Source organism: Acanthochromis polyacanthus, chromosome 11 (genome assembly GCF_021347895.1).
Source record: "Acanthochromis polyacanthus isolate Apoly-LR-REF ecotype Palm Island chromosome 11, KAUST_Apoly_ChrSc, whole genome shotgun sequence".
NCBI classification, from domain to species: domain Eukaryota; kingdom Metazoa; phylum Chordata; class Actinopteri; family Pomacentridae; genus Acanthochromis; species Acanthochromis polyacanthus.
This window is the reverse complement of record NC_067123.1, coordinates 24,471,679-24,484,759: the sequence shown is the minus strand read 5'-3', so window position 1 is coordinate 24,484,759 and position 13,081 is coordinate 24,471,679. Positions and strand designations below refer to the sequence as shown.

At 40.8% G+C, this 13,081-nt stretch overlaps 3 protein-coding genes across 6 annotated transcripts in view; 1 reads left to right on the top strand and 2 right to left on the bottom strand.

Annotated features, from left to right (window-relative positions):
• kiaa1522 (KIAA1522 ortholog) overlaps positions 1-1,638 on the top strand; it is a 48,133-nt gene extending 46,495 nt beyond the window's left edge. For all 4 annotated transcript variants that reach the window (XM_022197806.2, XM_022197808.2, XM_022197809.2 and 1 more), the window contains one exon: positions 354-1,638. In XM_022197806.2, coding sequence (XP_022053498.2) covers positions 354-394 — 41 coding nt within the window. In that variant the 3' untranslated portion in view covers positions 395-1,638. The remainder of the gene's footprint in view (positions 1-353) is intronic.
• Positions 1,639-1,720: 82 nt separating this feature from the next.
• On the bottom strand, positions 1,721-9,544 carry yars1 (tyrosyl-tRNA synthetase 1). Its single transcript, XM_022197810.2, has 14 exons — positions 9,404-9,544; positions 8,766-8,839; positions 8,548-8,694; positions 5,391-5,566; positions 5,135-5,264; positions 4,861-4,941; positions 3,978-4,070; positions 3,747-3,882; positions 3,564-3,649; positions 3,311-3,446; positions 3,114-3,226; positions 2,798-2,991; positions 2,568-2,709; positions 1,721-2,452 (listed from the first exon to the last, which is right to left on the bottom strand). Exons 2-14 carry the CDS (start codon positions 8,820-8,822, stop codon positions 2,342-2,344), a joined length of 1,602 nt encoding a protein of 533 aa, XP_022053502.1. The 5' UTR covers positions 8,823-8,839; positions 9,404-9,544; the 3' UTR covers positions 1,721-2,341.
• A 629-nt stretch (positions 9,545-10,173) lies between these two features.
• On the bottom strand, positions 10,174-12,568 carry LOC110953666 (SOSS complex subunit C-like). The gene has a single exon (XM_051955905.1). It carries the CDS (start codon positions 12,304-12,306, stop codon positions 11,995-11,997), a length of 312 nt encoding a protein of 103 aa, XP_051811865.1. The 5' UTR covers positions 12,307-12,568; the 3' UTR covers positions 10,174-11,994.
• Positions 12,569-13,081: the final 513 nt, after the last annotated feature.

Below are 13,081 nucleotides of genomic sequence, written 5' to 3'. Positions count from 1 at the left end.
AGACTATATCAATTACTGGCTCTCTCGTCATGAAAAAGCAGAATGCAAATTCTTGCATTATCATGATTTTGAACAGCAAAGCAGTTTAGTGTTGCTTTAAAGAGCATGTTTTGTGCTCTTCACACTAACAAAAGCAAACTGCTCACACCAGCCACCTTCCACTCGAGCACAAATCAAACACTGGTGGCTTGCCTACAGCCTTTTTCCAAATGTGCAAGCATGTGCTTTAATCAGCCTTAACCTGAAGCTCATGATCATGTCTCAGTGATTCAATTAGATTACGTCCGTTCCTGTAACTGTATTATGAAGAAACCACAATGTCTAACTAACCTCTTCTGCTCTATCCCTTTCAGCTACAAGAGTGACAGCGGACACAATTGAAACACTGTTTTGAAAGACCTCCCTGATGATTAACTCAACATTACAACAGAGGAAGAAAGAAAAGACTACAAGCAAGAAAAAAAAGACAATTCCCAGCAAGGACTGGCTGACATTACTGAGAGACACTAAGTTCAACTATCCGAGTATTGTTGTGTGTTAAGTCTTCTCCAAAAGCCTTAGCCTATAATGGCCTTCCTACATATTTATGCAAAAAAAAACAAAAACTGTCACTTCCCATTTCTAATGATAGCTTTATTGTGGAGTATTTTTCTAAGGTGTAGCTTATCTCCTGTTAAAGCCCCTCAGGTGAAATGGTGTACATTGGCTGAAAAGAATATGAATATCTGGCTTGTGTGAGATCGCCTCCCAGAGGTTGCAATAGGTAGTGTTACCTTCAGCTCAGAGAAAAAGATTTGTTCTGACAAAGCATTTCTGTACAGAGGTTTATCGTCCGTTTATTTTTCCCTGTTGTAATATAATGCAGAATTATTATATGGATTTACACAGCTGTCAGAAAAATTTGACAAAAGCATCCACTGTTACAGGACAGGACATTGTTTCTCTGCTTAGATATCTGAGTGAAGTCAATCACGCGCTTAGTTTCAGTACTCCTTTTCACTGTGTGGAAGAGTATTTGAGAAAAAGGGATGCTGCGTACTCACTAAATGAGATGTTTTGTGTTTTTCCAGTTAGAACCAAGGCACTTTTGTAAAGCTAAATCATCAAGACTTAACAGAAAAAAAAGGATTTGATTACAGCAACGGCTAAAAATGTGCTTTTCTATTGCTTTCTCTACAGTTCTTGGGTATAGTAAAAGTCAGCCTGAAACATTCAGAGAAACCTTTAGCGACAACAGTAACACAAATATCCTATTTATTTATGTGTGGTTGTTTTCATTAGTAGCACTGTCAGTCACCTTTTCCTACCAAATATGAAATATTTAAGCATCTAGTTGATCTGAGAACCACTTTTAGGGCTGTCGGATGTTGTGATTGGCCCTGAATGATTGATACACTGGAGCAGACTTAGTGAGAAGTCAGTGTTTTTATTAAGTACCGAAAACTTTGGCCCAAGCCTTGATATGGTGGGAAATTAAACTCATCACTATTTGCACAAAACACCTCCCTCCCCCCCAGCAGAATCATTAGCGAGTGAATTATACTGACTCTTCATAGTGGGTCAAAAATCTACATTTTGGAGATTATAAAGAATTATGTACAGTTATTACTTCTATGAATAAAATTTATGTGTATTAAATGCTGTTTCTTGCATTCGTACTTTGAAGATGTGACACCTGAATATGGTTATTGTAGTTTTTTTTCTATCCACCACAAACACGTTGCACTGTTCCGCCAGCATTTATTTCATGTTAGAGATGATGCATTAATTGACTATGACTCTTCATGTCCAGATATGGATTTTACAACCGTCTTACAGTACAAGGCATATTGATTTTTATATGCATCTGATGTCTGGAACCCATAAAACCCCATTCTTCTTAACTAGGTTTGGCAGATTGGCTACTGCCCTGATTATTAATATAAAGATAAACAGGAAATGTGCTGAAAGTCCCTTTTTAGAAACCTGATGTATTCTTTATTAATGAGCAATCCAGACTACTGTCCTTTCACTAAACAGAACCAGTCATTTCAAATCTGCTGAACATCTGTTGTATGTGTACATTTAAGTGCATCGGCAGCAACATTCAACTCCAACAATAGAGACAGTAATGACCCTTAGCTTGACTAGTTACACAATTTTTGTTCAAAGTGAATTAAAAGTTAGCAGAATTCATCTAAGTCAGTCTGAACTGTCTCAGACTTTTGGCGTCCGTGTCCCATCATTCCCCGAGAAACATCCACGTAAAGTTTGATGTTGCAATGGCAATTTGTTGATGAAAGTATTCATGATGTTGTGCAGCCGGCAGGAGCAGCTTCACTGGTCAATGTACTGTGTGTGTTTAACTGATGTTGCCTCCTTTCAGTGTCTTACATGTGATCTGTCCCAGTTTGGTCATCAGCTGCTTGTCTTTCCACTGAGCTACACACTCGTCCGATATCTTCAGGTCCACCTACAACCAACACAACATATGGTTTATCTCAGTTTAGGCTTTTAAGTAAAGTCAGATTTGCTGTAATTCAGCGTGTTTCAGAGCAGAGAACATCGTAAATGTGGCTAAAACGCACCTGTAGTTTCTCCCACACCTTCTTCTTTGGGTTGAGCCTTTCATCTGGCTTGCCTGTTTCAAATCCTTCCACAAAGACTCGTTCACCTGGTGACGAACCCTCAGGAGCGTCCAGAGGCTCCACCCTCCTGGGCTCTCCTTCACTGGAAATCGACCAGAGAGATCGGAGGAGTCAGGCAAATCAGACTGGATGCTACATCAGTCATTGTGCAAAACAGAAATGACACTCACATCGAGGCACAAAGCAGCATGGCTTGAGACTCAATTCCCCGCATCTTCTGAGGTTTCAGATTGCACAACACCAGCACCGTTCGATCTTGCAGCTCCTCCTGTGAAACATAGGCCACCAGCCCGCTGACTACCGTCCTCGGCTCCGGCTCTCCCACGTCGATCTTCTCCAGGTACAGGGAATCAGCGTCTGGATGCTGCACGATTGAAGGAGAGTAAGCCCATGAAAACACAGACAAAGATGGCACTGATTTAACTCTAATCTCCACACAGATGATCTGAAAATAGTTGAGATCATGCAGTGATTAGCTGAACTGACCTTGTCCACACTGATGACCTTGCCCACCCTGATGTCCAGTCTGGAAGGGGCCAGCTCATCATCTTCTCCTCCACCACCTCCTCCTCCTGCCTTAACACCCTTACCTCCTGCCTCTGAGAACACAAAACAATGTTAACTCTCAGCATGAAGACAGCTCCCAGCTTTATAATAAACCAGTCACGTAGTTTAACACTGACTCGTCTTTGAGGTCCCAGGATAGGCAGAGTTGGTCAGCTTTTGGAGCTCAGGGCTCGCAAACTTCTTTCTGATTGGTTCCAGTAGCTGATTCAGAGCAGTTTCCACGGAGGCCTTCAGGTCTCCAGGGTGGATCAGCTAAAAAAAAAGTGAGATATTTTTCATGATCAGACCGGAACATGAGGAAATTTGGCATTTTAGTCGAGATATACTTAAAGAACAGCTCTGATTCGTCAAATAAACCAGTGCCTGTACCTCCTCAGCAAAGTCCTTTTCCACTTCTTCAAATTCCGTGTAAACTTTGTCTCCACCCCACTTTGGGTCTCTTTTGATGGAGAACTCTGAAACAATGATCCCAATTACCAACTCTTTTTATATTCTATCTACATGTGGAAGAAACCAAGACAACAGAAAGAGATTAAAGTGGGCGTTTTTTACCTCCTCGTAGAGGGAAGACGACATATTTGACAAAAGACAGGACTCCATTGTTCTGGATGTTGCCCGGTTCACAGAAAGCCTTCTTCAGCTTCTTCTTCACATCTTCTTTAGAGTCCAGTAGATCGATTTTTGACTCCTGTAGCCACAAAAAGATAAGTGAGAAACGGCCGAACATTGTCTACACAGAAATTGTAGCTTTTTCCTTGAATAGCAGCATTTTTACAGCCTTACTTCTTCTGATGAGCTCATCTTAGCCCCTGTGAGTCCTGGCACCATCGGGTTCATCAGATGGGCACGCTTAGCGTAACCAAGAGAGGGCAGGTACTACAAAATAAAGGAATAAGTTTAACTTCAGACTTAAGATATTGTCCTCAAAACGGTTTCATAAGATCGTGTCGCTGTAATGTCAACACTTGAACAACTGAACCTAATCGATTCTATACGGATTTGTAGTCCGATTTTTATGTCGATCCCAGTAAACACTCAAATAAATGAGTTTCCCTTTCAACAAGTTCAACTGTGATCAAAAAAAGGCAAGTGCTGTGAACAAACTCAGAGCTCAGGTCCAGCTGATTTTGATTTTATATTAAGACGGCAAGAGGAAAAGATCTAAGTCACTTTGAAAAACGGTTTATTGTTGGGGCACAGATGGCAGGAGCTTCAGTCACAAAGAGTTTTTCAACTAGTGAAAGTTTAAATAGGAACATAGAGGCATCAGAAATGATGGTCGACAGTGCACATTTAGCAGCAGACTGAGAACGCCAATGCAGGACATGATCAGGCTGTCTGCTGACAAGTGCAACAAGAAGCATATATTATTGTAGGTCTGAAGTGTATAAACCTCTAATTGCAAAGATGAGCTAACATTTGAAATGTACGAGCTACAAAAACGTTACTGATTTAAAGAGATATGCAGGAAAGTGACGCGGTCAGATGAGTAGGTGAGGGACAGTATTAAACCCTTTACCCTTCTAATGAGGGGATCCAGAGGCTCTGTTATGTTATGGGGGTCATTTTGGGGAGGGGGGTCATCTCCTGCTGTGATGCTGCAGTAGACACAGTGAAAGCAAAATAATCCCAGCTAGTGGACAAACACTGTACAGGTGCAGCATACCTTCTCTGCCAGAGTGAAAATCTTCCTCTGGTCAACTCCTCCAAACTGAGCGTCCACTTTCAGGTACTCCTCATCCAGAGCCTGAGGACAAAGATTGTTGTATTTACTGAGACAAATTCTACAATAAACACCTTGATTTTTTAATTTTGCTAAAATCACATTTTTAATTGGATACTAATTACTATCAGAGTTCATGAGGATACACTGGAAATATTTGGCACCACTGCTTAGCATCAGTGTGAAGCTCCAGTAACATCCAGAACAGTGTTGCTACCTGCAGTCCAGGGTACAGCAGACCACTCAGCAGAGGATGCTCCACCTGTTTGACAACCTCAGCTCCAGCCTTCTTAGCGTCATGCTCCGTCACCATGGAGGACAGGCGGTACACATCCAGAGTGTACTCTCTGCGCAAACATCAAGAGACAGACACTCAGTTTTAGAATGGCCTGCAGCTACAAAGTTATTTTCTGACCATCGAAAGTGAAAGACGAGCACTTTAAGTCAGTCTCAGTGCCATCAGCCCAACTGACCTGCTGAGCTGGTAGTCAGTTCCTTTGATGAACTTGAGTTTTTCCAGAGGCACACCGATGCTCTCCAGCATGGCCTTGATGACCTGTTCGTAGTACTTCACCCTGAGCTCCAGCAGCTCCCAGGGAGCTTTCATGTTGTCCAGGTAGGCATGGAGGTCTGCAAACAGAATTGTGACCTGAAAAACAGGAAGAAGAAACCCAATTAAGGAAATAACAGTAACATGCAAAAGCTCTGGCACCCTGGTCCACATTCCTGTCACTGAATAGTTTCTATGAGCCGAAAATGGTCTGATCTTCAAATGGAATGACGTTAAACACAAAATAGCCTTTCCAACATTTTAAGCAAGATCAGAGTTTTATTTTAGTTATGTACAATTTTAGAGTAGGAAAAAAAGAAGCTTGGCCGCCCCATGAGATTTGAGCCCCCAGATAACTTTTGGCAGGATGTCAGACCTTAACTAGCTTGTTAGGGTTAGGACTTGAACACATTCATTTTGAGGAAAGGGGAGATGTTGCAGATTTCACAGCTTCATAAATACTCTGACCTTGTCCCAGCTGTTAAGCATAAGCAGCTACTGGAAGTTGCACTCTGAAAATTACAATAATTATTGCTCAGAAAGCAGAAAAAGACTAGAAGAAGATAGCAAAGCATTTTTAGGTAGCCATTTCCTGAGTTTATAATGGAATTAAGGAATGGCCGTTAAAGAGTGGTGGAGGTCAAACTGAGGACTGCAAGAGTATAAAAACTGTCAGAGAGAACTGTTTGTAGGTTTGCTAGATAAACTAAAACTTCTCTTTGACTGAAAGATCTGAGGAAGGAAGAATCCGGTTTACGAATGGTGGTGCACTGTCCTCAAGTTAAATAGGTTAAACCTCTCAGGATCTTGTTCTCGAGTGATGATAAAATGGAGTCTGAGATGAACAGACGGATTGGTGTAGCGTCAGCAGGCATTTCAATGAACTGCTGCGGTGAAGAGGAAGCTGAGCTAGAAGACGAAGCTCTCAGTTTACCAGTCGGGTTATTTCATCTCAAATGATCCTCGTCTGATCAGATTACCAACAAATAAATGTGAAGTCATGACAATTTCCCTCCAGAAAAATCTCACAAACCCAACAGATTCGTGTTTAGTTCTGGTTATATTGTGCTGATGTCATCGTATCAACTAATGCAATGACGATTCCAGAAGAAATTACAAGAGTTAGACAAGTTTTCTTTAAACCAAGGATTATATCAGCAAAGTGGGATCTGATTAGGAAAAATATTCCCAAATTTAAAAAAAATAAATAACATTTTCTTGGTTGTATCTGTGCAATTACTTACGACAGTTCAACAAAAAAATGTAATTTTGTACTGAAAGTATTCTAAATGTTTTGCATTATTGTCATGTTGCAGTGCTCAGACAGGTGTGTGAGCAATAATTACTTTGAAAACAGTGAGATAAAGTGTTTTCATTTCAGATTTGTCCAAGATGAAAGCGACTGATTTTATCCAAATGTGTTGTTTTCTATAAGTGGAGAAAACAGCACAGGTGAGTGCACTGCGTCTCTTAAGAGCGGAGCGTACTTTTAAATTTTCTGTCAATTGTTTTTGTATAGGAGACAGAAGCTAAAATCATAGTTGTGACTGATGATGATTTAATTTTGTAGCCCTGATCATCAGCTGTGTCTCAGTCGGACTTCTCCTTCTCTGCCTCCTCTTTCCTTAATTTTGGTTGAGGAATGCACAACAGCGAAACAGCTCGTTCTACAAATCAGGCATAAACAGACAGACCAAGTCACGGAAGAAATTAAAGTTATTCTTTCCACCACTGTGATGTATGAAGTAGCTTCTGAGGTTGTTTGATTGTTTGTCTGCCGCTGAGTGATGTGACGGTACAACATCCAAACACAAGAAGGAGGAGGAGCAAAGTGCTGCCCTTCTGTAACAGGAGGAGCTCTGACAGACAGCCAAGTCGCCTCTTTGATGAAATCACAGCAGTGCAGACATACAAGAGAGAAAGTGAAACTAAAGCATCAATATCATTAGACTGGCATCTTTTGATATTTTCGACAATACCAGCGTTGGTTGATATTATCGATATTTGGACTGACCCACCCACCACTACTGCAAAAAGCAAAGATATGTTAGAAGAGAAAAGGGTGCAGATCTCTCCAGCTGTTACAGTCGAGGTCAAAAGTTTACATACACTTGTAAAGAACATAATGTCATGGCTCTCTTGAGTTTCCAGTTATTTCTACAACACTGATTTTTCTCTGATAGACTCATTGGAACAGATACTTCTTTGTCACAAAAAACATTCATGAAGTTTGGTTCTTTTATGACTTTATTATGGGTTAACAGAAAAAGTGACCAAATCAGAGAAAAATCAGAGTTGTTGAAATAACTGGAAACTCAAGAGAGCCATGACATTATGTTCTTTACAAGTGTATGTAACCTTTTGACCTCGACTGTAGGTATTGGGACAGATCAAACATGTTTTGGGCTGATGTTTAAACCAGAAGCACAGGAAGCATTTGGGAGAGGGAAGAATTAATTTGATTAAATACCAGCAAATTCTGGAAGCAAATATCATTCTTTCTTTTATTTTGGGATTGAAATAATAAGTACAGCTGTACAGTGGAATGGTAGTTAGCACTGACGCCTTGTAGCTAGAAGACCCCTGGTTCGCGTCGCGGCCTTTTTCCTGCATGGAGTTTGCATGTTCTCCCTGTGCATGCGTGGGTTTTTTCCAGGTACTCTGCCTTCCTCCCACAGCCCAAAAATATACTGAGGTTAACTGCTTCTACATTGCCTATAGCTGCGAATGCGAGTGTGATTGCTGGTCTCTATGTACACATAGAGACAAACTGGTGATAGACTGGTGACCTGTCCAGGGTGTCCACTGCCTTCACCGTAAGTCAGCTGGGACAGACTTCAGACCTCCATGACCCTAACGAGGATTAAGCGACGTAGAGAAAATGGATGGAAATAAAAAGTCATGCTTATAATGATGAAGAAATGTGTTTAACTTTGGGTCAACTGGGTCATCTTTTACTTGCTCAGCTATTCACAGTAACATGAATTTCACCCAAGAGTGCCTACACTTTTAGATGTTATAGCAGCAGAAACTATTGAACTAAATTCCACCAGAGCAGATGCTCAGTGAACGCCACCCACCTCACATCCAGCATTGAGGAAGTCCGCTATCTTGGACATGGGGACAAAGTAAGCTACATGGGGCTTGCCAGTGGTCGCTGAACCCCAGTAAACCTTCAGCTCCCTCTCCTGAAGAATCTGCTTCAACTTGTCCTCTCCCAGAACCTCCTGTAATACACAACACCGAACATTCATGAGACCCTGATCAGTAGCTATGGACAGATGTTAGTGTGTCTCACCTGTAGGTTCCTGGTGATGAGGTGGAACTTCTCATCTGGATTGAGCTGATCTGCCATGGTGCAGGATCCTCTGACTACAGAGATAGGAGTTAAAGTGCAGCTGTCGGTCCACTTTGAACATATGAGCTCACAAACACAGTAGGCGGTTGTAAACCATGAGAATCCGGGTGATATTTTGACGTGTTTTTTAGGAAAACATAAACTGCAGCTTGATTCTTGTACGACATGCCGAACCCCAACAGGATCAGTAGTTGCCACAGGTTTTAGTCGTGCTGTATGAGAAGCTAACAACCGACAATGATGATGCTGACATTTAACTTGGGCATGAAGCTTCGAATAAATTATTCTAAAGGACAGAACAAGAGACATTTTCCTCAATATGTCAAGCATAAACCATTTAGTCGACTTCAAGATAAGATGCTAGCTACTTTAGTGAACAGACAACCGTTTACTCCATGAATGAACCAGGCGGCTAGGACTATGTAGCTACTAGTTAGCTACTATACCATGCGCAGCTAACGTCCCCGAGCCTGTGTAACGTTTCAGCTTCAAACTGCTCAGCTACATTAGCTACTGGCTACATTTTTCTTTTCTTCACAGTTTACCATGAAGACAAAAAGTACGAGCAGTTGGCTTACCTTACACTTCTAATAATGTGACGTGTGGGAGAGAAACCGGTTGAGTGAAACAGTCAGCGTGTTGCATCAGTGAAACTGTCAGTGTTGCATCAGCGACGGCCTCGACTCTGCTATCGACTCACATCAACGCGAGGGGAAAGCAATCGAGCACGGAGCCAACCGATTAAGATGCAAGCACAATGTGAGTTTTTCTTCCCGCGAGAACGTAAAATACTCAATGAAACATGTTTTCCGTCTTTGGCAACATAGAGGGGAAATATTAAGTAAATATGAACTTCTCAATTTGAATTTATATATAGATATAGATATAGATATATATAGATATATAGATATCTATAGATATCTATAGATATAGATGTAGATATAGATAGATAGATAGATAGATAGATAGATAGATAGATAGATAGATAGATAGATAGATAGATAGATAGATAGATAGATAGATAGATAGATATAGATATATAAACACAGGAGGGCCCAACAGGAAAAAAATTGAGAAGCACTGCTTTACGCTAACAGAGAAGAAAAATAAAACACCTGAGTGCAAGGTTTGCAAAATGAGTGTCTCAAAGGGTGGCAGCAAAACCAGACATTTTAACACAACGAACTTAATAAAGCATCTGCAGAAGCATCATGCGAAGGAGTACAGAGACTTTACGGAGACTTTTTACAGGCGAGTGCAAAGAAAAGCGAATCGCGGCAACCATTGTTGCAGGAAACACTACAGAAGAGTCCAAAACTCGCTCCAGAGAGCACCAAGGCCAAAATGATAACAGAGAAGATAAGTCCTTTATTTCTCTCCATACCAGGGGAAATTCACACAGCAGCAATAGACGTCGAATCAAAACAAAACAAAAGCAAAATAAAAATTGCAGTAACAATATTTACAATATGTACAGAGAAGTGAGGATGGAATACTACAGTATTGACACACTGCAATACAATACAATATAAAGTGGCTTGAAAAGAATGAATTTAAAAAGAAATTGTCGAGTTCATTTTGCTGGATGACCAACCACTTTGTGTGGGGGAAAATGCGGGTTTTCGAGATTTGGTACATTTGGAGCCACGCTATCGGCTACCAAACAGGTGTTGTAGTATTTTACTACTGCATGTAAAAATCTGACTCCCCCTTTGCGTGAACGTGCGCGCCTTACGTTTCACTCTGTGGCCACTTAACAGCTTTTCTGTTGTACGTTTACTGTTTTTTGTTGTTGTTTTCTACTGGTTTTTGAAGCTAAATGTGATTAAGTCACGAATTGCAGACATGTTTTCCTGTTAAATATGATTAGGTGATAGGTCTCTCCTCTTCTCATCCATACATTCGCACCACCAGTGTCTAAATGCCATCAGGGGAGATCCAGCGCTTCTCTCAGCTTCACTGGTAGGAGGACATCAGGACAGGGTGTAATTGCCAAATATTGTTCATATTCCATCAGTGTGGTACATGTGTCAGTAAAATAACTGTTTACTGAGAAAACATTATATCTCCTTATTTAAAATCGGACTCCCCCAAGAATGCAAGAGGTGGTAGTATCGGCATCAATGTGAAAAAGTGGTATCGAGCCATCCCTAATTAGACACGTCAAGTTTTTTGTTAATTTTTCATTTAAGCAGAAAAACTGCAGCAGAGCAGCATCAACACAAGACATTTTCAGACTCAGGATTGAGTTCAGGTGACGCACATTTTGATTGCCACCGGAGATCCCATCATGCTTCAGTTTGGTACACAGAACAGTAGAAAACAGACCCAGATCTATCTCCTTTAAACATACATGTTTACAAGGTCACGCTTACTCACGTGTACCCCAAATAACATTTTTGCAGTCCATGATTGCAGTATGATTTATTAAAATAGGATTATATCTTTTCTGTTAGAGGGGAAAGATGTAGCTGAAACACTTCCTGTGTGTTGGTACATATTCAAATGAGTGATTGTGTGGCTGAATTAACACACGTGATTTTTGTAAAACTCTAAATCATCGTAAGAGCTTGAGTAAGAGCTGTTTACTGTGCATAGTGTAAAAACAAACTTTCACCTCTCCAAAAACCAAAAAGATAAGTTCCTTTCTCACATCAAAATCCAGTGAATTTCGCTGGATTTTGGTTGATTTTTTTTGTGAATGTTCTTAAAGAAACTTAGGGTTTTTTTTTGCATTTTTCCACCAAAAAAGCAAAAAGAAATTCCCGAAAATGTGGACATCAAATGTTTCACGGTGAAAATATTTTTTTTTCCCCCCACATTTTCAAACTTTAAAACGGGTCAATTTTGACCCACAGGGCGACACTGAGCAACCACTGTGTTATTATAGCAGTAGACATGTCAACACAGTCTGAGAGTCATCATTAGAGCAGTGAAAGGTGGTGACTGTATAATGACAGTAGAGATAATGTAGGGATGTCATTTCTACATGAGGACGACGCTTCCCTGTGCTAACCCCTGCTGATACAAGCAGGCTTATTATGTTCAAGTTTCATGTTTTAGTCTGTCAGTTAGAATATAAATTATTGTCTAATTACAGGATAAGAACACATAAAAAACAGAACAACGGTTTGTGAGCTCCTATCAGTGTCTGTGACAGTTTTCAGAGTCAAAACTCGGGCTCCAGCCGGGGCAGCACCGGGAGGATGAGGTTCCCAAACGAGGAGTCCTGGGTGATGAAGAAGCCGGACGAGTGGACGTGTGCGTGCTGCAGGGCGGCCTTCTGCTGGGCAGCGATGTGCTGCTGCTCCGCGCTGTCCCTCACCTCCTTCAGGCTGGGTCTGGACGACAGCGGGATGTTAGTTCCGGGGCTGTTCATGGTTTGGCTCTGCAGCAGGCGACGCTTCTCCTTGTCCAGCTCAGCCAGGATGGCGACCCGAGTCTTGTTCTGGAAGCCTGGTCCGGGCGGGTTGGCGGCCATGTTAGCTTAGCTGTTAGCTTAGCAGCTAGCACAGAGCAGGTTCACAAGCCCATTAGGCGGGTAAAGGCGGTTGTTAGCTCCTTCACGATGTGTGTTTGTCCAGGTTGTTATTGCTGCTGCTGTGGACACCTGAGAGACACGAAGAAAGTCCAGAACTAAAGTCGTAAAGTCTGCCTTGCTTTAACTCACTGTTGTTAGCAGCACAACCAACAACTTGCAGGCGCGAAAGCTGGACTTTCAAAATAAAAGCGCACCGAAATGCTCGGATTTGACATTACTGCGAAGACAGTGACACAACAAGGGATAAAACAAGTCAGGATTTATATAGTACTGACATTGTAAAAACTGTGTTTTTAATTTTCCTGTTGTCCTCATTTATGAGCATCAAAAAATATTGTTTCATTGTCTGAAAAAATTCCAAAAACTCAGAAAAAATGCCCAAATTTCTGAAAATTTGCCTTCAGGAAGAAATTTCCAAAAATCCTTTAAAAAGTTTATTTAAAAAACAAATTTGGCAAGAAAATTCTTTTAAATATTTTCAAAAAAAGAGAAAATCTTCCAAAAAAAATCCGAAAAATATCTAAAGTGATTACAGATATATCAGTAAAACTTCTAATATTTTCTTAAGAATATTCACCAAAAAATCTACCAAAATCCGGTAAAATTCGCTGGTTTTGGTTGATTTTGTTTGTGAATTTTCTTAAGAAACATTTTTAACATTTCTTTTTTTCCACCAAAAAATTTTCAAAGATTTCCCAAAAATGTTGAATATGTA

Excerpts from the sequence above, each read along its gene's own strand:
- yars1 (XM_022197810.2), bottom strand. The coding sequence starts at position 8,822 with ATGGCAGATCAGCTCAATCCAGATGAGAAGTTCCACCTCATCACCAGG. Across the intron at positions 8,695-8,765 it reads TCATCACCAGGAACCTACAG|GAGGTTCTGGGAGAGGACAA; the intron begins GTGAGACACACT and ends TGTGTATTACAG. Across the intron at positions 3,227-3,310 it reads TCCTGGGACCTCAAAGACGA|AGGCAGGAGGTAAGGGTGTT; the intron begins GTCAGTGTTAAA and ends TTGTGTTCTCAG.
- LOC110953666 (XM_051955905.1), bottom strand. The coding sequence starts at position 12,306 with ATGGCCGCCAACCCGCCCGGACCAGGCTTCCAGAACAAGACTCGGGTC.